Source organism: Ornithorhynchus anatinus, chromosome 1, assembly GCF_004115215.2.
Source record: "Ornithorhynchus anatinus isolate Pmale09 chromosome 1, mOrnAna1.pri.v4, whole genome shotgun sequence".
NCBI classification, from domain to species: domain Eukaryota; kingdom Metazoa; phylum Chordata; class Mammalia; order Monotremata; family Ornithorhynchidae; genus Ornithorhynchus; species Ornithorhynchus anatinus.
The window spans coordinates 2,565,862-2,590,862 of record NC_041728.1 but is presented as its reverse complement, the minus strand read 5'-3'; the positions used below and the strand labels follow the sequence as shown (position 1 = coordinate 2,590,862).

Here is a 25,001-nt window from a genome sequence, read left to right as displayed (position 1 = left end):
GGCAACCCATTCATTCATTCAATCGTATTTGAGTGCTTACTATGTGCGGTGCACTGTACTAAGCGCTTGGGAGAGTACAGTTAGTACAATAAACAGAAGCTTTCCCTGCCCACAACAGGCTTACAGTCTCAGACCTGTCTGGCGCCCTTAGGGTCCTACAGCTCCTTCACATCCCACAACCCGGTTTCACCCACAGTCATCCTGGGGCGGCAGGGAGAGGCAGGGGTGGTTCTCCCCATTATACCGATGAGGAAACTGAGGCCGTGAGAGTCAGTCAGTGGTATTTATTGAGCGCTTGCTGTGTGCAGAGCACTATACTAAGTGTTCGGGAGAGTACAGTTTAACAGTCACACTCCCTGCCCTCAACGAGCTTCGAGAGGGTAAGTGGTTCTTGCCCCAGCTGTTGTAGTGAGTCGGAGGCAAGGCTGGGGCAAGACCCTGGGTTTCCCGACTCCCAGCGTCGTTAGGCTACACGGCTGCCTCCCCTTTAGCGAGCAGGCCAGACCGACGACAGGAAGACAGGGTGGACCCGGATGGTGTAGACGGGCTTGGGTCAGAATTCACTTGGGTCATTTACCTTCGGTCCTGCTCTTTGACTGTGGCCCTCCCCGTTGCCAGATGGGGCAAAGAGTGCAGTGGCTATCTTATTCTAAAGCCCATTTTACAGACCAGGAAAATCGAGACCCAAGCTACCTTCCCTGTAGGCCCAGGGTAGAAGCAGGGGGTGGGGAGGCACCCTGTGGAGACCCAAAGAGAGAGGGGGGGGGGGGGGGATTCCTTTCTTTCAATTCACTCATTCAGTCATATTTATTGAGCACTTATTGTGTGCAGAGCACTGTACTAAGTGTTTGGGAGAGTACAGTGTAACAATAAACAGACGACACGTTCCTGGCCCACAGGGAGCTTACTCCTCCCCGCCTTGTCCGAGGGAACGTCTCCTCCTCGTTCCCCGGTCCCAGAATAATGAATAATAATAATAATGATAATTTTGGCATTTGTTAAACGCTTACTTTATGCCGGGCACTGTACTAAGCACCGAACACGGCTGCCTGCATGTACACCGGCTCCCCGGTATGCATGCGCACTCGTGCACCCACATACGGGGTGGGGGTGTGCACCCAGCTCCTCGGGCACACGTGTGCGGGATGGGTGCCCGCCCAGCCCGTACACGGGCAGGCACACCCCGGCAGTGGCGACGGGGATCCGAGGCTCCTCGCTGCCGGCCACGGCTCAGGTGTCGGGTGTCCGAGGGTGCGGGGGCCGGCCGGGGGAGGGACGCTGCCGCCTTGGCCGGCCTGGGAGCGGGCGGGACCCAAAAATAGCCTGCGGGACAACGGACGCGACAGCTGCATCTTGGGCTCCTCTGCGAGCCAGGATCTCCCCCCCCCCCCGACACCCAGGCCCTGGACCTCCCCCGGCATGGGGGCCAGCAGCAGGGGCTGCCCTGCAGGGAGGGACCACCCCCTGAACCTCAGGGACCCAGGCCGCCCCAGCCGCACCCCGGACTGCCTTCGTCCTGCTCTCGCCCCACCCTGGGGCCACCTCCAGCCTTGCCCGGAGCCCGCTCTTACCCTGGCCCTAGAACACCTCCATCCCGGCCCCGGGACCGCCTCCAGCCCTACTCCCGTCCCACTCCGGGAATTCCTCCCGCTCCGGGGCCTTCTAGACTCAGGGAGCGGGACTACAGTGTGGCCAGGGTGAGGTTCCTAGGGGGGCCCGTCCCCTCGCCCTCTTTCCCCCCTCGCCCCCTGAGCACATGCATGCGTCCTGCCATCTCAGGTGTCACTACGGCTGGCAGGGTCAGTTCTGCGATGAATGTGTGCCCTACCCCGGCTGTCTCCGCGGGAGCTGCAGCGAGCCTTGGCAGTGCAACTGCGAGACTAACTGGGGCGGCCTGCTGTGCAACAAAGGTAACCCCCACCCCCCCTTGCCTTCCCTCCTCCCATCCCCGCCCCCTTCCGCCACCACACGGGTTTGGGACACAGAGGGGAGAGCAGATTCGGTCCCGCTGCCAGGGAGCCCCCAGGCAAATAATAATAATTGTACTATTCGTTAAATACTCACTGTGTGCCAAGCACCGAACTGAGTCCTGGGGTGGATACAAGATCGTCAGGATAGACGCGGTCCCGGTCCCACATGGGGTTCACAGTTTAAGTAGGAGAGAGAACAGGGATCGAGCCCCCATTTGACAGATGCGGAAACTGAGACCCGGAGAAGCGAAGTGACCTGCCCAAAGTCACACAGCGGGCACGAGCCGGGATTAGAACCCACGTCCTCTGACTCCCCGACCCAGGTTCTTTCCCCTAGGTGACGCTGCTTCTCAAGGCATAGGAAGGACCCCGGACCCTCCCAAACCTCCCCACTCCCCCACCCCCTCAACTGGCCCGCTGCACAAGTCTGACTGGGTAAAGGGCAGCCACAGCTGGCAGGTGGCGGAGGTCATGGCTTGGAGGAGCGGGCCGGGTGGCCTGAGAGTCTTCGTCCTCTTTTTCCGACCGTCCCTGTGTGTGTGTGTTTTGGGTGGGGGTCTCTCTGCCAGACCTGAACTATTGCGGCAACCATCACCCCTGCACCAACGGCGGCACCTGCATGAACACGGAGCCGAACGAGTACCACTGCGCCTGCCCTGACGGCTACTCGGGGAAGAACTGCGAGATCGGTGGGTGTCCCCGGTGGGGACGACCGCGGGACCGGGATGCCCGCAGGGAACGTGGAGGAGCTGCGGGGTGGGGCGAGGGGCGGTCCTGGGGCAGCGGGGCCCGAGGGGGCTCACCAGATGGGTGTGCTTGGCTTCCAGCGGAGCACGCCTGCGTCTCCAACCCCTGTGCCAACGGGGGAGTCTGCCATGAGGTCCCCGCGGGGTTCGAGTGCCACTGCCCCCCGGGCTGGAGCGGCCCCACCTGCGCCGTCGGTAAGTAGCCGTCGGAGGGCACGTGGGCTTCGGGGAGGGGGTATCCCGGGCCGGACCCTGGGCCAGTCGGCCTGACGGCTTGTCTGTCTGGACGGATGCCTCCTGCGGGGAAAGACGGAGAGCCTGGGGGAGAGGTGAAGGCAGAGAAATATGGGCGTGGGCTGGTGGGAGGATGTGGACATCTCTAGACTCCTCCTTTTCCCGATCGATCCAAGCTCTTTTCCTCCTATACCTCCTTGACTCCTACATCGGCCTCCTCGCTGACCCCCGTGCCTCCTCTTCCCCCCCCCCCCCCAGTCCATACTTCGCTCTGCTGCCCGAATCATTTTTCTACAAAACCATTCGGTCCAAATCTTCCCACTCCTCAAGAACATCCGGTGGCTGCCCATCCACCTCCATATCAAACAGAAACTCCTCCCAATCAGCTTTAAAGCCTTTAACAATAATGATAATAATAGTCGTTGTGGTGTTTGATAAGCCAAGGGCTGAGGTAGTTACAGGATAATCACCAGCCCCACAGCCCTAATGTATATATCAGTAATTTAATTTATTTGTACTGATGTCTGCCTCCCCCCAGTCTAGACTGTGAGATCACTGTGGGCAGGGAATGTTACAGTTTATTGTTGTATTGTACTTTCCCAAGTGCTTAGTACAGTGCTGTGCATGCGGTAAGCGCTTAATAAATGCGGTCGAATGAATGAATGAATTGAAAGAATAATCAGGTAGACACGGTCCCTGCCCCCCCACAAGGGGCTCACAGTCAAAGGGGGAGGCAAAACAGGTCTTGAATCCCCATTTTACAGATGAGGGAACTGAGGCTCAGAGAAGTCAAGTGACTCTCCCAAAGTCAAACAGCCAGCCAGCGGCGGAGCGGGCATTAATCACGTTGGTATTTGTTAAGCGCTTACTATGTGCAGAGCACTGTTCTAAGCGCTGGGGGAGATACAAGGTCATCAGGTTGTCCCACATGAGGCTCACAGTCTTCACCCCCATTTTACAGATGAGGTAACGGAGGCACAGAGAAGTTAAGTGACTTGCCCACAGTCACACAGCCGACAAGTGGCAGAGGCCCAGGTCCCCTGACTCCCAGACCCGGGTTCCATCCACTGGGCCCTGCACCGGTCCCCAGCCCCCGGGGTTAAGTGTCCGACGTGGGGGGTGCGTCTCGAGCCGGCTAATGTCTCCGCTGGCCCCCGTGACTCACGGACCGCTTTCCTTCCGCAGACATCGACGAGTGCACCTCCAACCCCTGCGCCCAGGGGGGCACCTGCGTGGACCTGGTCAACGGCTTTGAGTGCATCTGCCCTCAGCAGTGGGTGGGCACCACGTGCCAGCTCGGTGAGACCTCGGCGCCCCCGCGGCCTTTCTCCGCTTCTCTCCCACGGCCCCGGCGGTGCCTGCAGGGCGGGGCTGGAGGAGGCAGCGGTGCTGGGGGTGGCCCGCCAGGCTCGTCGGGGGCGGGCACCCCCTCCCCGGCCCGGAGACCCCACCGGCGAACGCTGGTGGAGCCGGTTCCGAGCTTGTCTGGGCTTGACGCTTTTCTCTCCTCTTTTTTGTCTCGTTTCACAGATGCTAATGAGTGTGAGGGCAAACCCTGTCTTAATGCTTTCTCTTGCAAAAATCTGATTGGTGGATATTTCTGTGACTGCGTCCCCGGTTGGCAAGGAGTGAATTGTCACATCAGTTAGTATTGCTCCTGGACTTCTTGTCGTGGGGGCTGGAGGGGAGGAGGGGCTCTTCCGAAGGAGGGTGAGGAGGGATACAAAAGGGGTCCAAAGGGGGAACTCTGTTGAGTCTTTTTCCTGACAAAAAGATAGTTTCGAGCAACGTGATAATCAGTGGTTTTTATTGAGAGCTTTCTGAGCAAAGAGCACCGAGATAAGCACTTGGGAGTGTATCAATCAGTCAGTGGTATTGAGCGCTTACTGTGTGCAGAGCACTGTACTAAGCGCTTGGGAAAGTGCAATGCAGTAGAGTTGGTAGCCGCAATTTACAGTCTAGAAGTGAGCCAGACATTTTAATAAATTACAGATAGAGGAAATGGCAAGGTATAAGGATATAGGCTAAGTGCTACGGGGCTTGGATGGACATTAAGTGCTTGAAAGATACAGACCCAAGAGCAATAGAGAGAATAATAGAGTTAGTATCCCTGCCCTCAAGGAATTTACAATCTAGTTTCCCCTTAGATAAGGGTAAATTCCCCGCGGCCTGGTCCTTAAAACCTCTCTGTCTTAGGGCCAGGCAAGCGGGAGGTTACGGTGAGCTCTCAGAGCTAGTATGGGCAGATATGAATTAATAATGTCAGCAGCCACAGACCGGCCAGGATCTCACACCACCCTCCCACAGTGCAGGGGCAGGGAGATGCAGGGATTCCTCTGTCTCCCCACTGCACAGATGAGGACGCTCCGGCCCAGAGAGGCTGCGTGACCGGCCAGAGGTCACACAGCAGGCTCTGGGGACAGAGCTGGGGCACAGTAAGAGCTCACTGCACCGACTGGCTTCTGGGGCCCCGGCCAGCGGAGGGGCTAGGGTGTCGTTGGGTCGACCCGGGCTCGGTCTGTGGGTGACTGGAGAAAAGTGAAAGTCGCTGTTTCTGTTTGTAGATATCAACGACTGTCGGGGGCAGTGCCAGCATGGGGGCACGTGCAAGGTAAGGCTCCCTCTGGGGAGACTCTTGGTGCCAAAGGGGACTCTGCCCTCCCCCGGGTGATAAAAGCTCCCAAAGTAGCGACCCTGGGTTCTTGCCGTTGTCCCCGATGCCCCCAGGATACCCCTGGTCACTCTCGGCCCTCTACAGGTGGGTTACAGCCACCCGATGGTGGGGTTTTGGGGCCCCCTCTCCTCCTATTTCCCACCCAGGGCCACTTCCTGGCTCACTAGAGCAGAGTGGCCAGAGAAAAGAGAGGAGAAAAGCGGGTTCGAGCCAGGAAAGTTGTCCCTAGTCAGTTCTTCAGCTTTCTATGAATAGAATATCCACTTTGTGAATTATCTGCTGCAGACTTAAAAAAAAAATAACACCACATTTACTAGGTGCCACACACTGTTCTAAGCATTGAGGTAGATACAAGATAATTAGATTGGACACAGTCCCCGGTCCCACATGGAATTCACAATCTAGCCCAGGGCTTAGAACAGTGCCTGGCACATATGAAGCACTTAACGAATTCCGTTAAGGAAAAGGGTAGAAACACTGATGACGGAAGGAGACTTCTGGGTCTTCCCCAGCTGTCCCCTCCCACTCACGGCCCTGGACCAAGAGTGGGCCGAGCACCCCTTACGTCCCCCATTCCGCAGGATGAGGTGAACGGGTACCAGTGCCTGTGTCCCCGGGGCTTCGTGGGCAAGAACTGTGAGGTGGAGCGGGACGAGTGTGCCAGCAACCCCTGCCAAAATGGCGGGCTCTGCCAGGACCTGCTCAGCGCCTTCCGTTGCCGCTGCCCTCAAGGGTTTTCGGGCCTCTTCTGTGAGGTGAGCGGGGGTTGGGGAGGGCGATGGCAGGGGGCGGAGGCTAGAATCAGGACTCTGGCCCAGCCCCGTAGGTCCCAGGACAAAGCAGACTTGTCCGGTTTGGTGGCGCTGGGCAGGGGTCAGTGCTCATCTTGATAGTGGGGCCTGGAGTGGGGTAGGAAGGTCTCCTAGTAGGATCTGCAGGGTCGGGTGGGGATGTGGGTGCCTGGAGGGGGACTGACTACTGAGGGTGCTCAGTGGACGCGTGGGGGCTACCCTGTGTGGGGGTAGGGCTGGGCAGCCCAACGGCCAGCTGTTTGGGCCTGGGTGTGACCCTGCAGCAGGGTGGCCGGAGCAGGACTGAACGCACCAGGAGACTAGTGAGGGTCAGCGGCCAGAATGTGAGCGGCTACCCCTCAAAACATCCAGAGGCCCGAGATGGGGCCCCTCCGAGGTGGAACTGAAGCTCCTCTGAGAGTCCCCCGCCCTTCCCTGCAAATTGGGACATTTACATCCCACCCCACCGACCCCCACCCCATCCTGCTGACCCTCGCTGAACCTACTCTCGTCCCAGGTGGACATCGACTTCTGCGAGCCAAACCCCTGCCACAACGGGGCCCGGTGCTACGATCTGGACGGTGACTACTACTGCGCCTGCCCGGACGGCTTCACCGGCAAGAACTGCTCCCACCCAAAGGATCCCTGCCGGAACAGCTCCTGCAAAGGTAGTCCCGGCCGGGCCCTTGACCAGGGGTCATCCGGTAGCCAGCTCCGGGAGGGAGGGCTTGGGGTGAGCAGGAAGCCCGGGGGACCCACTAGTGTCTGCAAGGAAGTGATCCCCTAAAGACCGACAAGGGTGGCCAGAGTCGGCCTCTCCCAGGGCTTCAGGGCCACCCCTGCCCCCACCCTCCCACCCCCGGCCCAGAAGCCCCCTCAGCTATATGGCTGGACGCCCCCAGGGTGGGCCGAGTGCTAGGCCGGGTGGAAGTGGCAGGCAGAAAAATTAGGGAGGCCATCCTTCTCTAAATTAGAAAAACAGCGTGGCTTAGTAGAAAGAGCATGGGCCTGGGAGTCAGGGAACCTGGGTTCTAATCCCGGCTCCACAACTTTTCTCCTGCGTGACCTTAGGCAAGTCAGTTCATTTTGTTGTGCCTCAGTTACCTCATCTGTTCATTCATTCAATAGAATTTATTGAGCGCTTACTATGTGCAGAGCACTGTCCGAAGCGCTTGGAATGAACAAGTCGGCAACGGATAGAGACGGTCCCTGCCGTTTGACGGGCTTACGGTCTAATCGGGGGAGACGGACAGACGAGAACGATGGCAATAAATAGAGTCGGGGAAGAACATCTCGTAAAAACAACGGCAACTAAATAGAATCAAGATGGGGAGTAAGACTGTGAGCCATATGTGGGACAGGGACCATGTCCGACCCTGTTATCCTGTATCTACCCCAGCACTTAGTACAGTGCTTGGCACATAGTAAGTGCTTAACAAATACCACACATCAATTATCATTATCCTTGTCCTCAAGTTTCTTTCAGCCTGACTAAGCTCCCTGAGGGCAGGGATTGTGTCTACTAAATCTCTTGCAAGAATAATAATAATAATTACGGTATGTGTTAAGCTCTTTCTATATTGCCTGACACTCTACTGAGCGCTGGGGTGGATACAAACACTTGCACTTCCCCAAGCCCTCAGAACAGTAAATGCTCAATACGTACTGTTGGTTGATTGATTCACTTTGGAAAATAATAATGTTGGTATTTGTTAAGCGCTTACTATGTGCAGAGCACCGTTCTAAGCGCTGGGGGAGATACAGGGTAATCAGGTTGTCTCATGTGAGGCTCACGGTTAATCCCCATTTTACAGATGAGGTAACTGAGGCCCAGAGAAGTGAAGTGACTCGCCCACAGTCACACAGCTGACAAGTGGCAGAGCTGGGATTCGAACTCATGAGCCCTGACTCCAAAGCCCGTGCTCTTTCCACTGAGCCACGCTGATGCTGTGGGGTCGGGAGGGGGAAGAAAAGATAATAATAATGTTGGTATTATTATTATAATGTAATGGCAGAGCCGGGAGTCGAACCCATGACCTCTGATCTCCGAAGCCCAGGCTCTTTCCACTGAGCCACGCTGCTTCCCCTAAAATCTAAATCTACAAAGAACCAAGGTTGTGCGGGAGGGAACAGAGCCACCAAAAGCAGATAAATAGGTTTGTGCCAGAGAGCTGAGGTGTCTGAGGAGATGGCGAGACCAAGAAGTAGGGAGATCTTCAGGGGAGACTTCCTGGAGGAGGTGGCTTTTCAAAAGGATGGGAAAGATGAGGGAACAGGCGAGGGATGTGCGCTCTGGAGAAGCGCTCTATCCGTCAATCCCACTGGGGTGGAAGCAGCTTCCCATGAAATAGCCAGTCCGAACTAGATGGGTGAGCTGTCAAGACAGCCCATGCCCTGACTGACCCAGGCCTGAATAGTGACTCCCTCAGGCCCTCCACGTGTCGGGCCTTGTCCTGAGAGAACCCAGGCGCCCCCAGCCCCCAGATTCCACCAGCTGCTAGCTTCGTCCTGGCCTCCCGCCTTTACTGCCCTTGACCCAACCCCCCTGGACAGCCCATCTCCCGCCCCTGCACAACCAACCTGACCTTTGCTGGGTTTTCTGTAGTTCCTAGTGGCAAGAGCCCAGGCAACCGAGTCAGGGGACCCGGCTTCTAGTCCCGGCTCTGCTGTTTGCCTGCTGTGTGACCTTGGGCAACACACCTCGCTTCACAGTGCCGAGGTTTTGTCATCTGTAAAATGGGACTCCGGGGCCCATTCTCCCTCTCGCTCGGACCGTGTGGGACGGGGATCGCGTCCTAACCGATTATAGCCTGTCTACCCCGGTGCTCAGGACGGCGCTTGCCACATAGTAAGCACTTAACACGTGGCCTGTCTGTTCTTGTCAGTGATTGACAGCTGCGAGATTGAAGTCTTCACCAACATGACCCGCTTCATCTCCTCAAACGTGTGTGGACCCCACGGGCGCTGCGTCAGCCAGCCGGGTGGCAACTTCACCTGCGCCTGCGACAGCGGCTTCACCGGAGCCTACTGCCACGAGAGTGAGTGGTGGTTGGGTGCCCTGACCACAACCTTGCCCGGAGCTGGGGGTGGCATTCCCCCTCTCTAGTCCTCCCCTTTCACCCCCCCAGTTGGCGAGGATCCATCCGGGGGGGGCGGGAAAGAGAGGGGGCATGGTTGCAGCCAGTGTCCATCACCTGTGACGACGGGGGTCCCGGGGAGAGGGGACCCGGTGGTGGGGAGGGGAGCGATGGCTCTCATCACTGAGGTTTGCGGATAATCCAGATCTGACGGGAAGCCCACCGTGGGCAGGGAACGTGCCTTCCAACTCTGGCACTCTCCCAAGTGCTTAGTACAGTGCGCTGTACTCGGCGAGTAGTCAGTAAACACCATTGATGGATTGAGTCAATCCATTCCACCCGTCTCGAGTCTCTCCCCGGGTTGGAGCGTTTCCCGGGCAGCAGGCTAGGCGGGCCCCCCCAGGTCCGTCCCGTCCAGTCGCCCCGCCGGCCGGCCACCGTGACGGCCGGATGTCCCTCTCACGCACAGACATCAACGACTGCCTGGGGCGGCCCTGCCGGAACGGCGGAACCTGTATCGACGAGGTGGACGCGTTCAGATGCTTCTGTCCCAGCGGCTGGGAGGGCGAGCTGTGCGATACCAGTGAGTCTGAGCGGCGGGGACGGGGCGAGTGGGCTGGGGCCCAGGTGGGCCGGCGGGGCCGGGCCTCCTGCATTAGGGACTACCCTAGTGTGTATATATGTATAGATCTATGATTCTATTTATCTATTTTGATGGTATTGATGCCCGTCTACTTGTTCTGCTGTCTTCCTCCCCCTTTCTAGACTGTGAGCCCATTGATGGGTAGGGATGGTCTCTCTCTGTTGCTAAATTGGACTTTGCAAGCGCTTAGTACATTGCTCTGCACACAGTAAGCGCTCAATAAACCCGATTGAGTGAATGAATGAATTACCACGGTAATGATGGCGTTCGCTAAGGCCTCACTACCGGGCAGACGCTGGGGTCAGGGCAGGTCGGCCCCAGCCCCGGTCCCATCCGGGGCTCACCGTCTGATGGGGAGGGAGAGTAGGGATCTCATTCCTATTCTGTAGATGAGGAAACTGAGGCACGGGGAAGCAACGTCAGGTAGATGGCCGGTTATGGAGTTGGGATTCGACCCGGGTCTGCCGGTGGTTTGGACTCTAGAGGGGCAAGTGGCAGTGGCCATTGCCCAAGTGGGATGTTAGCGTTTCCAGGTCTAGCCAGCTCCTCTCTGTCCCTCACAGTGTCCCTCCGAGGCACTTTGCTCTCTTGACTGACCGTACCCCTCTCCTGCTCATCCTCTCTCTCATTTTTTCCTCCCTCCCCCTTCCTTGTCCCATCTTCTATCTCTCTCCTTCCCGTTCTCTTCCTCCCCGTCTTCTTCCTCCCATCCCTCCACCTCTCTTGCTCCCCTGACTGACCTGACCCCCCTCCTGCTCCTCCTCGCTTTCATTTTTCCTCCCTCCCCCACTTTCCTTCTCCTATCTCCTTCCCTCACTCCTTCCCTTTCTCTTCCTCCCCTTCTTCCTCCCATCCCTCCACCTCCCTTGCTCTTCTGACTGACGGCACCTTCTCCTGCTTCTCCTCTGTCATTTTTTCCTCCTTCCACCCTCCTCTTTCTCCCCCCTCCTCTCTCTCATTCCATTTCTTTTCTTCCCCTTCTTCTTCCTCCCCTCCATCCACCTCCCCTTCTGTCCCCGCTGCCACACAGATCTCAACGACTGCTCGCCCAACCCGTGTCACAACGGCGGCCGGTGTGTGGACCTGGTGAACGATTTCTACTGCGAATGCCAAGATGGCTGGAAGGGGAAGACTTGCCATTCCCGTGAGTTCTGCGCTCCCCGGGATCCCCCTGAGCTTCTGCCAAGGAAAGCAATGGCCTCATCCCACCCCCACCACAACCCCTGGGTGGGGGAGACATTGAGCGTTCTCCCCATTTCACAGATGGAGAAGCTGAGGCCCAGAGAGGCTAATTAGCTTACCCGAGGTCGCACAGAGTGGACCAGGGCAGAAATGGGTCTAGGACCCGGGTGTCTCGATTCCCAAACTCTGATCCTTCCCCCGGAGACAGTGGCTGGCGTGGCGTGGCGTAGTGGATAGAGCACAGGCCTGGGAGTCAGAAGATCATGGGTTCTAATCCCAGCTCCACCACCTGTCTGCTGTGTGACCTTGGGCAAGTCACTTCACTTCTCTGGGGCCTCAGTTACCTCATCTGTAAAATGGGGATTAAGACTGTGAGTCCCACATGAGGCAACCTGACTACCTTGTATTTACCCAGCACTTAGAACAGTGCTTGGCACATAGTAAGGGCTTAACAAATACCATAATTGTAATTATTATTATTGTTATTATTAAGTGGATAGCTCTTGTTCAAACCGGGCTTGGAAATTGGTCAGCTGTTCAGACGTGGTCAGCCCCTCAGGCTGGGTGGTGTCCAGCCTGGCCACACAGACTCACTGGCCAGCCATCTGTCCTTGTGTCACAGGGAAACGGCTTGAAGACCTAGTGCATGTGTGTATTACTGCGCGCACACACAGACCCTCACACATATGCATAAACCACATCCCCAACCCCTTTTTCAAATGGTATTTGTTAAGCGCTTACTATTTGCGATGCACTGTACTAAGTTCTGGGATAGATCAAACTAATCAGGTTGGACACAGTCCTTGTCCCAGATGGGGCTCCCTCACAGCCTCGATCCTCCATTTTAGAGAAGAGGTAACTGAGGCACAGAGAAGCAAAGCGACTTGCCCGAGGTCACACAGCCGATAAGTGGCAGAGCCGGGATTAGAACCCAAGTCGTTCTGACTTCCAGGCCCGTGCTGTATCCACTGGGCCATCCCTTCCGAGGCCAGAGGAGAAACAGCCAACAGGATCATTTGCAGCTTTGGTTGTGAGTGTGGAGACTGTGGCTAATGGCCCTTGTCCTCTGAGGCCACTGACTGTAGCACAGCCCGTCTGGGGTTGTGCCGACAAAGAGGGCCAGCTCCCTGTCCCGGGCCCCGGGAGGGGCTTTGCCCCATCAAGGGTCTGGCCCCCGATCCCCGGTGCCCTTGCGGAGCTGACCAGTGCCCTCGGCGTCTGCCCTCCAGGAGAGTACCAGTGCGATGCCAACACCTGCAGTAACGGCGGGACTTGCTATGACAGCGGGGACACCTTCCGCTGCGCCTGTCCTCCCGAGTGGAAGGGCAGCACCTGCAACACAGGTAACCGACAGGCTGGTCTGGCCCACCGGGAGCGAGAGGGCCGGCGGATGCTGGAGGATGGGCAGGGGAAGGGACCTCCGGGGGGTTCTGGGCCCCCTCCCTTTCTCCCCACCTCCTTGGGTCATTTTGGGGCAGCCCCTCGCTTCCCTGTTTCTCTCTTCCCCCGGGGGTGTGGGGTTAACGCAACCTTGCAGGTATGAACCCAGATTTACCAGCCCCGGCACTTTATTTCCCATCACTCTAACCTGGCCCCGGGCTGCCGCTGGAACTGTTAGACTCTGAGCTGTGAGGAGCCTGAAACTCTGCTCTTCTAGGCACAGCACCGTATAGCTTTTTATTTTATTTTATTTTAGTATCTATTCCTCTTCTTGTCTCTTATGTTGTTTTGGACTTGTTTTTTTAATTATTCCCTTTGTGTATCATCAGTCCCATTTCCCCCTTTTTTCCTAAATTGTGAGCCCTTGAGGACCAGAAACCCTGTTGAATTCTCATCCACCTCAGTCTTCAATTTTTATTTATTGAGCGCCTATTATGAGCACTGCATTAAGCGCTTGGGAGAGCACAGTAGCGAGAGACATGATTCCTGTCCTCAAGGAGCTTAGTCTGCTTGTGTGGAGCGCTGAACTAAAGCAGAGTAGAGTTGGTAGACAGGATCCCTGCCCTCAAGGAGTTTACAGCCCAAAGGGCAATCTAGTGTACTCTTTCCCAGCGCTTAGTACAGTGCTGTGCACCCGCTAAGCGCTCAATAGCTACCATGGCCGCTTCTCCTGCTGCTATTATTTCAGCCTTCAGTCCCGTCTAGGAAGCCCTGTGGGTCAAGGGAAGGGACCCTTGTGACCCATCCAGCCTGAGGGATGGCAGACTCTGGTTTTGGACTATTTCCCTCTGCCGCTGAGGCTTGGAGATGTCACCCTTTCTGCCCGAGAGGAAGGGGCCTTCCCTCCCAGGAGCCACCCTGACCTCTGGTCCCCAAGGCGGGGCCCGGAGGCAGGGGAGTGCCGTGCTGGCTGTGGGCGGAGAACTGGGCAGGGGTGGCGCAAGGAGGGCCCCGAACTCCTGGGTTCATGGGCTGCTGGGGTTGTGTGTGTTCCGTCCCCAGCCAGGAACAGCAGCTGCCTCCCTAACCCCTGCCTCAACGGGGCCACCTGCGTGGGCAGCGGAGAATCCTTCTCCTGCATCTGTCGTGAGGGCTGGGAGGGCCGCGTCTGCAGCCAGAGTAAGAGGCCGCCTGCCCCTCTTCCTCATCCTCCTCCTTCTCCTCCTTTTCCTCCCCCTCCTCTCCTCGTCCTCCTCGTCCTCCCCATCCGTGTCTTCTTCCTTGTTCACCTCTTCCTCAACCTCCTTCTCCCCTTTCTCATCCTGCCCCTCCTCCTTATCCATCCCCTTCCTTCTCATTCTTTCCCCCTTCCTCATCCTCCCCTCTTTCTCATCCTCCCCTCTTCCTTGTCCTCCCCCATCCTCCTCCTTGTCATCTTCCTCCTCTTCGTCCTCCTCCTTCTCTTCATCTTCCTCCTCCTTGTCATCCTGCTCCTCCTTGTCGTCCTCCTCCTCGTCATCCTCCTCCTCGTCATCCTTCTCCTCATTGCTTTCCTTGTCCCCTCCTTGTCCCCCTCTTCATTCGCCTCCTCCCTCCTCCCTAATTCTCCTTCCTCCTCCTCCCCCATCCTCTTTCTTGTCTTTCTCCCCTGCCCCTCCCCATCCCAAGCCCCAGGAGCCCTCCCTTGGGCGGGTGGTGGTGATCGTTCCCAGGGGGCTACCGAGGACTGGAGGGGGTCCAGACACAAGCCCGCATCTGCCAGGGCCACCCAGCTGTGTGTGCCATTCTGGGTGATGGGGTCCTGGCAGAGTAGGGGCGTGGGAGCTGGGGGTGGGGGTTGGGGCAGTCCCTAGTCCCAGCTGCCAGCCTGAGCCAGGCCAGCCGGACTTCGAGGTGACCCTTTAATCTCTGGTGCCCCTCGGCCGCTGGCCGGGGTTCAGAGGTTAGCAGGTGCAGCTATTTCATGCATCACTTTTGCCCCTCCCCCTGCCCCATTTTAGAAATTTGCCCCCCCTACCCCCGACAATGGAGTCGGGGTCCTGTGGGGGCCCTGGCCTGGGGCTGCACCTGCCCTGCTGGGTGGACAGGGGACACGAGACACGGTTGGGGGAGATGGTCAGGTTTCTGCAGCTGAGGCTGACCCCCCCCCGGGGGGTGGGCAACCAAGGGGTCACTGCAGGGTCACTCACCACCTCCTCCTTCTCTCTCTTCCCCTCTGTGCTCTTCATCACAGACACCAACGATTGCAATCCTCACCCATGGTAAGTGACCTGCTCGACCCGGCCCCGAAGACGAGGGCACAGGGCACGGAGTGGAGGCGGAGGGCGGAGGGTGAAGGTTAGGGTTGGCCCAGTTACCCAGTTGAGCAGAGGAGAGGGCTGTCGTACTGAGCGCCTCCTGGAGCTGTGTCCGGCTAGACTTCTAGAGGTCTAGTCCGTGCCAAGGCCGAGCCGGAGGGGGAGCTAGCGACGTCAGCAGGATGACCCAAATGGTTACTGACCGGGGCCACGGGGCACCGGCAGGCCGAGGGGCGGTGGGGCCGGGGTGGAGGCCGTGGGAGAGCAGGGGTGACGGGAAGAGACATCGGGGCGGAGGCCGCGGGTGACGTGGGTCATTTCCCTGCAGCTACAACGGTGGCATCTGCGTGGACGGCGTGAACTGGTTCCGCTGCGAGTGCGCTCCGGGCTTCGCCGGGCCCGACTGTCGCATCAGTGAGTGCGGGGGCCTGGCGGGGGCCCACGGGGGGCTCTAAGGGTCACTCCTTCAACTGTGGAGGGGGGCCGTCTGAGGCAGGGACCCCAAAACGGATCTAGAAGTGGCTGCCACGTGCGGGCTGCCCCGGGCTGTGCGCATTAATAATAATAATAGTGGTATTTGTTAAACACTGACTATGTGCCAAGCACTGTTGTAAGTGTTGGGGGGGATACGAGATAATCAGGTTGTCCCCCGTGGGGCTCACAGTCTTAATCACCATTTTCCAGATGAGGGAACTGAGGCACAGAGAAGTTAAGTGACTTGCCCAAGGTCACACAGCAGACGCGTGGCAGAGCCGGGATTAGAACCCATGACCTCTGACTCCCAAGCCCGTGCTCTTTCCACGGAACCACGCTGTAAGAACCGTGGTAATCGTGGTGTTTGGCAAGCTTTTACTCTGTGCCGAGCGCTGCACTGAACACTAGAGAAGGTACAGGATGCAGGCTGTAAACTGTAGGTTCGACGTGGGCAGGGAGTTTGTTCATTCTGTTGTATTCTCTCAAGTGCTCTGCACATAGTGTGCGCTCAACAGATACGATTGAATAAACGAATGAATGAATACAAGATCATCGGGTCGCACATGGGGCTCACAGCCTAAGTAGGAGGGAATAGGATTTAATCCCCGTTTTGCAGATGAAGAAACCGAGGCACAGAAAAATGAAGCGACTTGCCCAAAGTCACACAGCAGACAAGAAACAGCATGGCTCAGTGGGTAGAGCACGGGCCCGGGAGTCAGAAGGATCCCAGAATCCCAGCTCTGCCAAATGCTTCCTGTGTGACCTCGGGCACGTCACTTAACTTCTCTGTGCTTCATTTGTACAGTGGGAATTAAGACTGTGAGCTCCATATAGGACAGGGACTGTATCCAACCTGATTAACTTATATCTACCCCTACAGAGGCTGGCATATAGTAAGTGCTTAATAAATACCATTAAAAAAAAATGCGGCAGAGCCGGGATTAGAACCCATGTCCTCCGACTCCCAGTCCCGTGCTCCAGCCAATAGCCGAGCTGCTTTTCTAAAATTATACTTCCCCGAAGGGGAATCGCATCCGGGCCGCGGTGGTGAAAGCGGTGAACCTTAACCTCTAGACCACCGGAGAAAGGGTTCTTGCAGTTCGTCTCCTCTCTGCTTGCTGTGGAGTTGCAGCCCACCTGTCTCCCCCGGGGAGGCCGAGAAGGGGGAGACACCTGGGGAGGAGATGGGGAGGGCGTTCGGGGAGTAGATGGGGAATGGGGTCATTTTGGGGGGGACAGAGCACTCTGGAAGGAGGGGAGAGGGCCCAGATGAGATAGGAGTGGGGGTCCTGGGCTAGGACACCCTCAGCGTGTCCGCACCCCCTCCCGGTCTCCGGGCCCGGGAGATTGACAGAAGCGGGTTGACGGTGGCGACTCCCAGGGCCAACAGTTGGTGTGGCGGGGATTGGCCACTGTGTCGGGAACAAAGACGGCAGATCCTGTTACCGAACAGAACACGCCCTGGGTCACTTGGAGTTGGGCGGGAGGGGGAAGGGTGAGCCCGACTCGCCCCCCCCACCCCAGGCAAGACCGAAAACGTCTTCGCCTCTAATCTCCCCGATTAGAACTTGGGGCAGATTTGGGCAGGGGGGTGAGGAGGGGACGTGAGTTCCGGCCTCAGGGGAAAATCCGTTGGTTCCAACACCGGTGGGCTCTCTCTCCTCTAAACCCCAGGGACCCCGACACCCGCGGTCCCACCCACCCCCACCTCGCTCCGCCTCCCAAATGTCCGGCCAGATGGAGGGGGGAGGGGCCGCTCTGCATTATTCAAAGGATAGGCCGGTGCCCCCTCCCAACCCCAGGTCTTCGTGGAAAATTGGCCTGAGGCTGGTCTACACGGCTGGTTGGGGTCGGGGCGGAGGGGGTGCATCTACACAGATGGTGGAGGGGCGTGGGAAGTGGGACGTCTATATAGCCAATCAGGGGAAGGCTTGTTAGGTGGGCTGTGGGGGCGTCTACCCGGCTGGTCGGGGGGCAGTGGGATAGACTTGAGCTAGTTGGGGGGGGGGGGGCAGTGGCACAGAAGAGCAGCGCCCAGCAGCTGTCACTTGTTCCGGCGGGTAAAGGAGGGCGGGCCCGGAAGCTTGTACCCGAGTGGGATGGGGAGTGTGATGGCATGGCGTCCTGGAGCAGAGGGAGACCCTCGGGCTCTGACCCCCCGGTGTGTGCTCTGTCCTTGCCCCCCCACACACAGACATCGACGAGTGCCAGTCTGCTCCCTGTGCCTATGGTGCCACCTGTGTAGACGAGATCAACGGCTTCAGGTGTACCTGTCCTCCCGGCAGGGCCGGTCCCCGCTGCCAGGAAGGTGAGGAGCTCTGCCCGACTGGGGTGGGGGGCGAAGGCGGGACCCGTGATGGGGCGGGGGGAGAGACGGGGGAGACGTGAGCTGATCCCTCCCTCCGTGCCTGGAGCCGTCGGTGGACCTCGGTCCCGGTGTCCGGCATCTGACCTTGCTTGCCCAGTTGAAGTAGCGTGGCCTGGTGGATAGAACGTGGGCCCGGGAGTCACAAGGACCTGGTTTCTAATCCCGGTTCCACCGCTTGTCTGTTGGGTGACCTGGGGCCAGTCACTTTACTTCTCTGGGTTTCAGTTACCTCATCTGTAAAATGGGGATTAAAACTGTGAGCCCCATGTGGGACAGGGACTGCGTCCAACCTGATTAGCTCATCCCTACCCCGGCACTTAGAACAGTGCTTGACACATAGTGATTGCTTAACAAATACCACCGTCCTCATTATTACTGTTATTATTATGGGGCTAAACCTTCCCCCTCTCCCTCTCTCCCGTCCGTCCTCCAGTGATCGGATTTGGGAAGTCATGCGGATATCGGGGGACCCCGTTCCCCCACGGGAGCCGATGGAGCGAAGCCTGCAATTCCTGCCACTGTCTGGATGGCCGCGTCGACTGCACCAAGGTAGTGCCAGGTGAACTGGCCCGGGGATTTTGTCACGGGGGCGGTTGATCCGGTCCGGCCCAAGATCAGGATTCTGGTTAGAACTGTGGGATCTGGAGGCGTGGGTGAGTCTGGACCGAGACATGGGACCATGCGGGGACAGTGAGCATCTGCAAATCTGGGACAGGACCCCTTTATGTAGTGGTGAGAGCACGGGCCTGGGCGTCAGAAGGTCATGGGTACTAATCCAGGCTCCACCACTTGTCTGCTGTGTGCCTTGGGCAAGTCATCAGTGGAAAGAGCCCGGGCTTCGGAGTCAGAGGTCATGGGTTCGACTCCCGGCTCTGCCACTTGTCAGCTGGGTGACTGTGGGCGAGTCACTTCACTTCTCTGTGCCTCAGTTACCTCATCTGTAAAATGGGGATTAACCGTGAGCCTCACGTGGGACAACCTGATCACCCTGTATCTCCCCCAGCGCTTAGAACGGTGCTCTGCACATAGTAAGCGCTTAACAAATACCAACGTTATTATTCAGTTCTCTGGGCCTCGGTTCCCTCATCTGTAAAATGGGGAGTGAGACTGGCAGCCCTACATGGGAGAGGGTCGGTGTCCAACCCAATTTGCTTGTATTCATTCCGGTGCCTAGTACAGTGCCTGGCACATAGTGCTTAAATGCCATGAATACCATTAATTGCCACATGATCATCATTATTATTATTATTATCATCATTATTTCATTTGCCCCTGAATGGACAGGGTGGCCCAGGCGTCAGCATCTTGAAGCGGGCCAATTGGGAGGACTCGGATTCTTATCCCGCCCCTGCTCTGTGGCCTTTGGCAAGTCGCTCACCCTCTCTGGGCCCCGGTGACCCCGGGCACAGTTCTTCCCCGGAGGCAGGGCTGGAGATACCGGGCGGGTGGTCCTCACAAGGCCTTGTGACCCCAGGGCCTCCTCCCGTCTCCCTCCTCCCCAGGTTTGGTGCGGCCAGAAGCCCTGCCTGCTGCCACGGCCGCCGGACTTTAGCCGCGACCAGTGCCCCCCGGGACAAGAGTGCCGCGAGGAGGGCTACCCCAAGTGTTTCCAGCCACCCTGTGAAGCCTGGGGCCAGTGCGGGCCCGCCGTCGCCACGGAGCCCCTGCCCGCCGGCACCAAGTGCCAGCCCAACTCCGGCTTCCTGGACAACAACTGTGCTCGCGTCACCCTCATCTTCAACCGGGACAAGGTGCCCCAGGTGAGAGCGGCGTCTGGCCGGCCGTGCCCCCACCTCTGCTCCCCGGGGAGGCTGAAAGGGTTGGTGGGGGCGGCCTGGGTGGGGGTCCCGGGGAGGTAGGGAAAGAAACACATCTTTCCTCCTGTGTGGGATGCCCCGCAGAGGGTGGTGCCTGGGACCTCTGGTTTCCCCGAGGGCTGAATGCTAGGAACTGAGCTTAGATTGCAGCAGGAGGGATTGAGGTTAGGCGGCGGAAAGAATTAGCTGACCATGAGTGGGGTTAGAGGATGGGAGGGGTGGGTGAGGGAGGAGGAGGGGGTGCTGGAGATTCATTCATTCATTCAATGGTATTTATTGAGCGCTTACCATGTGCAGAGCACTGTACTAAGCGCTTGGAATATACAAATCGGTAACAGATAGAAACAGTCCCTGCCCATTGACGGGCTTACAGTCTAATCGATCTATCTCTGGTGCAAGGATCTCCAGGATGCAAAGCCTTGGAGCTGGCACTACAGGCCAGGCACTGACTGACTGGTTGCGTGCTGGGTGCTAAGTGGGCGTGGACTGTCTGGCTGGGCCTGTGCCAGGCAGTGCTCGAGATGCTTAGCCTCTGAAGGGGGCAGAGGACCGAACTACCGGGCCATTTGAGAGAGAGACCCCAGCCTTGCACTGTCCTAAAGGGGACGAATCGTGTCTCTGCCTCACGGGACCCCTCCCTCAGGAGGAGAGGATCTCTTCAGGATCCGCCGGTCCCCCGGGGACCGGCCAGAAGCTCTGTATCGATGACTTAGGCCCCAGCTTGGACCCAAGGCAGAGCAGGTGCCCGCCAGCCCTCAGGGATCTGAGCCCATGCTCCAGGACCATCGCATAAGTGCTCAGTAGTACAGTGCTCCCCTTGGAGTAAGCATTAAGGGAATATCAATCGATTATATTTATTGAGCACTTACTGTGTGCAGAGCACTGTACGAAGCAGTTGGGAGAGTCTCATACAACAGGGTTGGTAGTCACGTTCCTTGTCCGAAATGAAATTCCGTTGATCGAGTTCCCAGCCCGCCGACCGAGGGCCCCATTTTGTGGGGATGGAGCCGACGCGGTTCAGCTTTGTGAGGCGGACATCTCCGGGGAGGGGCGTTCGGGAATGTGCCCATCTGGTGCCTGGGCTCTGCTGGCCCTACAGAGCCTGCGGCCCCCCAGGGCTGGGAGTGGTGACCCCGAGAAGTCACGTGGGCTTTCCCTCTGTCTCCAGGATAGATGAATCCTGATGCCTCCGGGCCGGGGCAGACTGCTTCCTTCCCCATGTCTGTTCCCAGAGGTGGAGACGCCACAGCCTAGAAACACACACACACACACACACACAGAAAACCATAGCACACCACGCCACTCCCCCCTGCCAGGCCCTAGCAGTTAGGAAGTTCTTCCTTGTATCCTACTGCAGTTTCTCCTGCCGCAGTTCAAGCGGGAGACCTCTTCGTCCCCCGATCCTCCGCCACGTGCTTGTCTCATCTTCATCGAATGCCAGTCGGGTGTCCCGGTCCCTCCCCCTCCTCCGAGTCCCCCCACCAGGGATCACTCACCTCCCTCTGCATCAAGCAGGGACTCCCGTCCGCTGGCTTTGAGGCTCTCCAGCCGCGCTCCCCATCTTACACACCTGCTCCCCTCCCCGGTCCGGCCCTAAGGCTCTGCCGCCCACCCACTGACCACCTTCCCTCCCCGGCCCGGCCCTGCTGCTCACCCCATCGATGGCCTTAGCACTTAGGGGAGAAGCTTTGTCTGTCACGGATCCAGAGGGTTCCCTGTTTATAATCATAATGATGATGGTACCTGTTAAGCGTTTACTACGGGCCAAACACTGTTGGAAGTGCAGTGGTCGATACGAGCTGATCGAGTTGGACACAGTCTCTGTCCCACGTGGGGCTCCCGGTCTTAATCCCCATTTAATACATGAGATCGTTGAGGCCCAGAGAAGTGAAGTGACATACCCAAGGTCACACAGCAGACATACGGCTGAGATGGGAGTAGAATCTTGGTTCTTCTGAGGCCCGGGCCCGTGCCGTATCCACTAAACCATGCTGCTTCTCTAAATGTGTGTGCATTCTCTCCCGCGCTCTCACACGCTCTTCCGATCGTATTTTGGCCATTTGCGGGCTTTAATTTCCACCCCTGGGTCATCAAGTCATCAACGGAAGGAATTGTGACTTTTCATTCATTCAGTTGTATTTATCGAGCGCTTACTCTGTGCAGAGCACTGTCCTAAGCGCTTGGAATGTACAATTCGGCAACAGATAGAGACAGTCCCTGCCCAACAATGGGCTCACAGTCTAATTACTCTTAATATGTGTTCTTCAGTCCCAGATCCAGTGCTCTACACCCAGTAGGCACCTGATATAGTGCTATGGACACAATAGGTGTTCGGCACAGTGTTCTGGACACAGTAGGAGCCCCGAAACAGTGATCTGAACATAATAGGGTCCTGATAGAGTGATCTGGACACAGTAGGTGCCTGGCACAGTTCTCTGGATACAGTAGGCATCCGGCTCGGCGCTCTGGACACAGTGGGCATCCTGCACTGTGCTCTGGAAAGAATAGGCACCTGGTAGAGTGCCCTGGATACATTTGGGGTGTGGCACAGTGTTCTGCACACAGTAGGGGCCTGTACACAGAGTCTCAGGCCGGTGGTGGTCCTAGGGGTGATAGCCATGGACCCAGCGTTGGGCAGTATTTCCTACCCGTGTCCCTCCCTAAATCGGTTTCCCTCTCCCTTCCTCCCCCGGCCCAGGGAGTCACGGTGGAAAACATCTGCAGTGACATCCGCTACCTGCCAGCTGCCCGGACCGTGTCTCGGGAGCGGATGCTGGTGGTGTTCTGCGACCTGTCCCACAGCACCGAGAACGCGGTGGAAGTCGCCATCGTGAGTCTTACAGCGGCTTGGGGGTGGCTGGGGAGCGGGGGGCCGTGGGTTCCCCACGGGAGACCGCCCCTCCATCCCAGCTCGGGACGGCACTCCCCCCTCCCACCCACTCTGGGCCCAGGCGTCTGGCCTGTCCGGAGCCAGCCGGGCCGCAGACACCCTAATGGTTCCTGACAGACCGGCCCCCTGCCTCGGCTGAACCGGAAGCCCGTGGGCGCCGGGCAGTGGCCTCTGGGTTGGCGAGGGGGTGTGGAGGCCTACGCGGTCATTTACATTCCGGGTGCGGTTCGTCCCCCATCCCATCCTGAGCTGGCGGCGGGCAGGGGGCGGGCTCCCCGCAGGAGAGCGGACACAGTCCTGCCCACGGCCCCGGCCCGGGGTGGGACGAGATGGGAGGGATGCACAGCCGGCCCTCGCTGATGCAGATACACGGAGAGAAGCAGGGCGTGATGGATGGTGCCGGCCGATCAGAGAGCTGGAGCAGTTATAACCCTAGAGGGCTTCCTGGAGAAAGTGGCCCGAGGCCGGGCCAGGCAGAAGAGCCTGGGCGGGTTGCCGGCTGGTGTGTCGCAGGCTAGGGGTCAGTCTGGGCTGGGGCCCCAGGGGGTCCGGCCTCCGGAAATTCTGCCCAAATGATCGGCGGGGGATGGGCTGGCCACGTCCTCCTCCTCCTCGGTCCCAGTGCTCGTTCTGGGAAACGGCCCTGGGTCCCATGGGAAGGCGAAGGGGAAGGAGAGCCGGCTGGAGCGGGCGTGGTGGGCTCGGCCCTGGCCCTCGCTCCCCTGGCGTGCCCGCCACGCCCCGGAGCCCCAGGGAGACCCTGCCAGCCCTCCCCCGGAGACCGGTCTCTGTCGCCCACTATAAATAGCCAGCCCGGTCAGCTGACGTGATTCCGAGCCCTCCGGCCCGGCCTGATCTTAGCCTGGAGGGAGCCCCCCGGCGGACAGGAAGGGGCGTCTGGCTGCAGGCCCAGCCCGCCCCACCCCGCCCCGGAGGGGAGCTGGCGGGGACTTGGGCGGATGCAGCTGCTGGGTGGGGCCCGGCCAGGCCGGGCCTTTCTGGCTGACCCTCCCCCTCTTCACCCCCGCCCGAGCTGGACCCACTGCCCCAGCCGGTGCCCCCTGACCAGACTGAGCTCTCCGACCCATCTGTTCATTCATTCATTCACTCGTATTTATTGAGTGCTTACTGTGGGCAGAAAACTGTACTGAAGACTTGGGACAGTACACTAGAACAATAACAGACACTTTCCCCGCACACAACGAGCTTACAGTCTAGACAGGGGGAGACAGACATTAATAGAAATAAATGAATGTCAGATATGGACATAAGTGCTGTGGGGCTGGGAGGGGGGGATGAATGAAGGGAGCAGGTCAGGGCTCTGTAGAAGGGAGTGGGAGAAGAGGAAAGGGGGGCTTAGTCGGGGAAGGCCTCTTGGAGGAGATGGGCCTTCGATTAGGCTTTGAAAGGGGGAGAGTAATTGTCATGCCCGCTGCCTCCCGTCCCCCACCGCCAGCCGGACTGACCATTCCAGGCTCACCTGGGGCTTCTGCAGGTAGTTTTGGGTGTGGGGGCGTCCCCCGCTGTCCCCGTTCGTAGCCTGCGGGAGGGTCAGCCTGACCCCTTTGAGCGGGCAGCCAGTTGACCATCCCCCTTCCGCCCTCGTCCCAGTCCTTCAGCCCGTCGCAGGACGAACAGGACAACAGCCTGATCCAGAACGCGGCCAACACGCTGGTCAATGCCATTACCAAGCGCCAGAACAGCACGGTGATGCTGGCGGTCACCGAGGTCAAGGTGGAGACCATCGTCGTGGGGAGCTCGTCCACGGGTAAGCCTGGCCTCCGGTGGGTGGGGAGTCCTCACCGGGGGGCTGGGGAGGACCAATCTAACCGAAGAGGCCGAAGGTCCCCCTGGACCCATAGAATAATGATTTGGGTGAGTGGAGCAGGAGGAGGAGGTCGTAGATGAGTCTGGGGTGGGGAGAAGGAGGGGTCAGCAGGCTTAACTGGGGAGGGGCTTTTGAGCGTGGGGGTGAGAGGGCCCCTGCCTTGCCCAGCAGATCAACATCCCCCTGCTCCCGTCCTCCAGATTCAGTTTCTGCCTGTCCTTGTCACCCTAACGATGCAAGAAGGTACTCCCCTTACCTTCTGATCTTGACACGGTTTGGAAATTGGCCGAGGGCAGCGACCTTTGTGACAGGGGCATGCCGTCCATCCCCCTGTGCCCAGGAGGGACTGACCCCTAAGCCGGCCAGATGGGTGGACACGCCTCCCTCCTGGGACTCAGGGTCCAAGGTGTCCCATGCCTGGTGGCCCCCGATAGGCGCCTTATGGAGGACCTCGTTCCCTGCACCCCCGGCTGGCGGGAGGAAGGTCCGGCGGAAGTGTTTTGTTTCCTGGCTCCGGCCCAGAACGGGCGGAGATTTGGACTCAGCGGGAGAGACGGGCATGGGACCCTCCCCCAGCCCTCAATCGGTCAGGCAATCGGTGGTGTTTATTGTGTGCTTATTGTGTGTGGA

At 58.6% G+C, this 25,001-nt stretch overlaps 1 protein-coding gene across 1 annotated transcript in view; it reads left to right on the top strand.

The window, feature by feature from the left end:
• The window catches only part of JAG2 (jagged canonical Notch ligand 2), a 69,784-nt gene that overhangs the window by 42,008 nt on the left and 2,775 nt on the right, over positions 1-25,001 (top strand). Inside the window, exons 6-25 of the mRNA XM_029049742.1 lie at positions 1,780-1,910; positions 2,540-2,659; positions 2,798-2,911; positions 4,136-4,249; positions 4,481-4,594; positions 5,515-5,561; positions 6,206-6,379; positions 6,933-7,083; positions 9,301-9,453; positions 9,962-10,075; positions 11,166-11,279; positions 12,547-12,660; positions 13,760-13,876; positions 14,931-14,958; positions 15,323-15,408; positions 17,663-17,776; positions 18,270-18,385; positions 19,339-19,596; positions 22,352-22,483; positions 24,155-24,311. Coding sequence (XP_028905575.1) covers positions 1,780-1,910; positions 2,540-2,659; positions 2,798-2,911; positions 4,136-4,249; positions 4,481-4,594; positions 5,515-5,561; positions 6,206-6,379; positions 6,933-7,083; positions 9,301-9,453; positions 9,962-10,075; positions 11,166-11,279; positions 12,547-12,660; positions 13,760-13,876; positions 14,931-14,958; positions 15,323-15,408; positions 17,663-17,776; positions 18,270-18,385; positions 19,339-19,596; positions 22,352-22,483; positions 24,155-24,311 — 2,468 coding nt within the window. The remainder of the gene's footprint in view (positions 1-1,779; positions 1,911-2,539; positions 2,660-2,797; positions 2,912-4,135; positions 4,250-4,480; positions 4,595-5,514; positions 5,562-6,205; positions 6,380-6,932; positions 7,084-9,300; positions 9,454-9,961; positions 10,076-11,165; positions 11,280-12,546; positions 12,661-13,759; positions 13,877-14,930; positions 14,959-15,322; positions 15,409-17,662; positions 17,777-18,269; positions 18,386-19,338; positions 19,597-22,351; positions 22,484-24,154; positions 24,312-25,001) is intronic.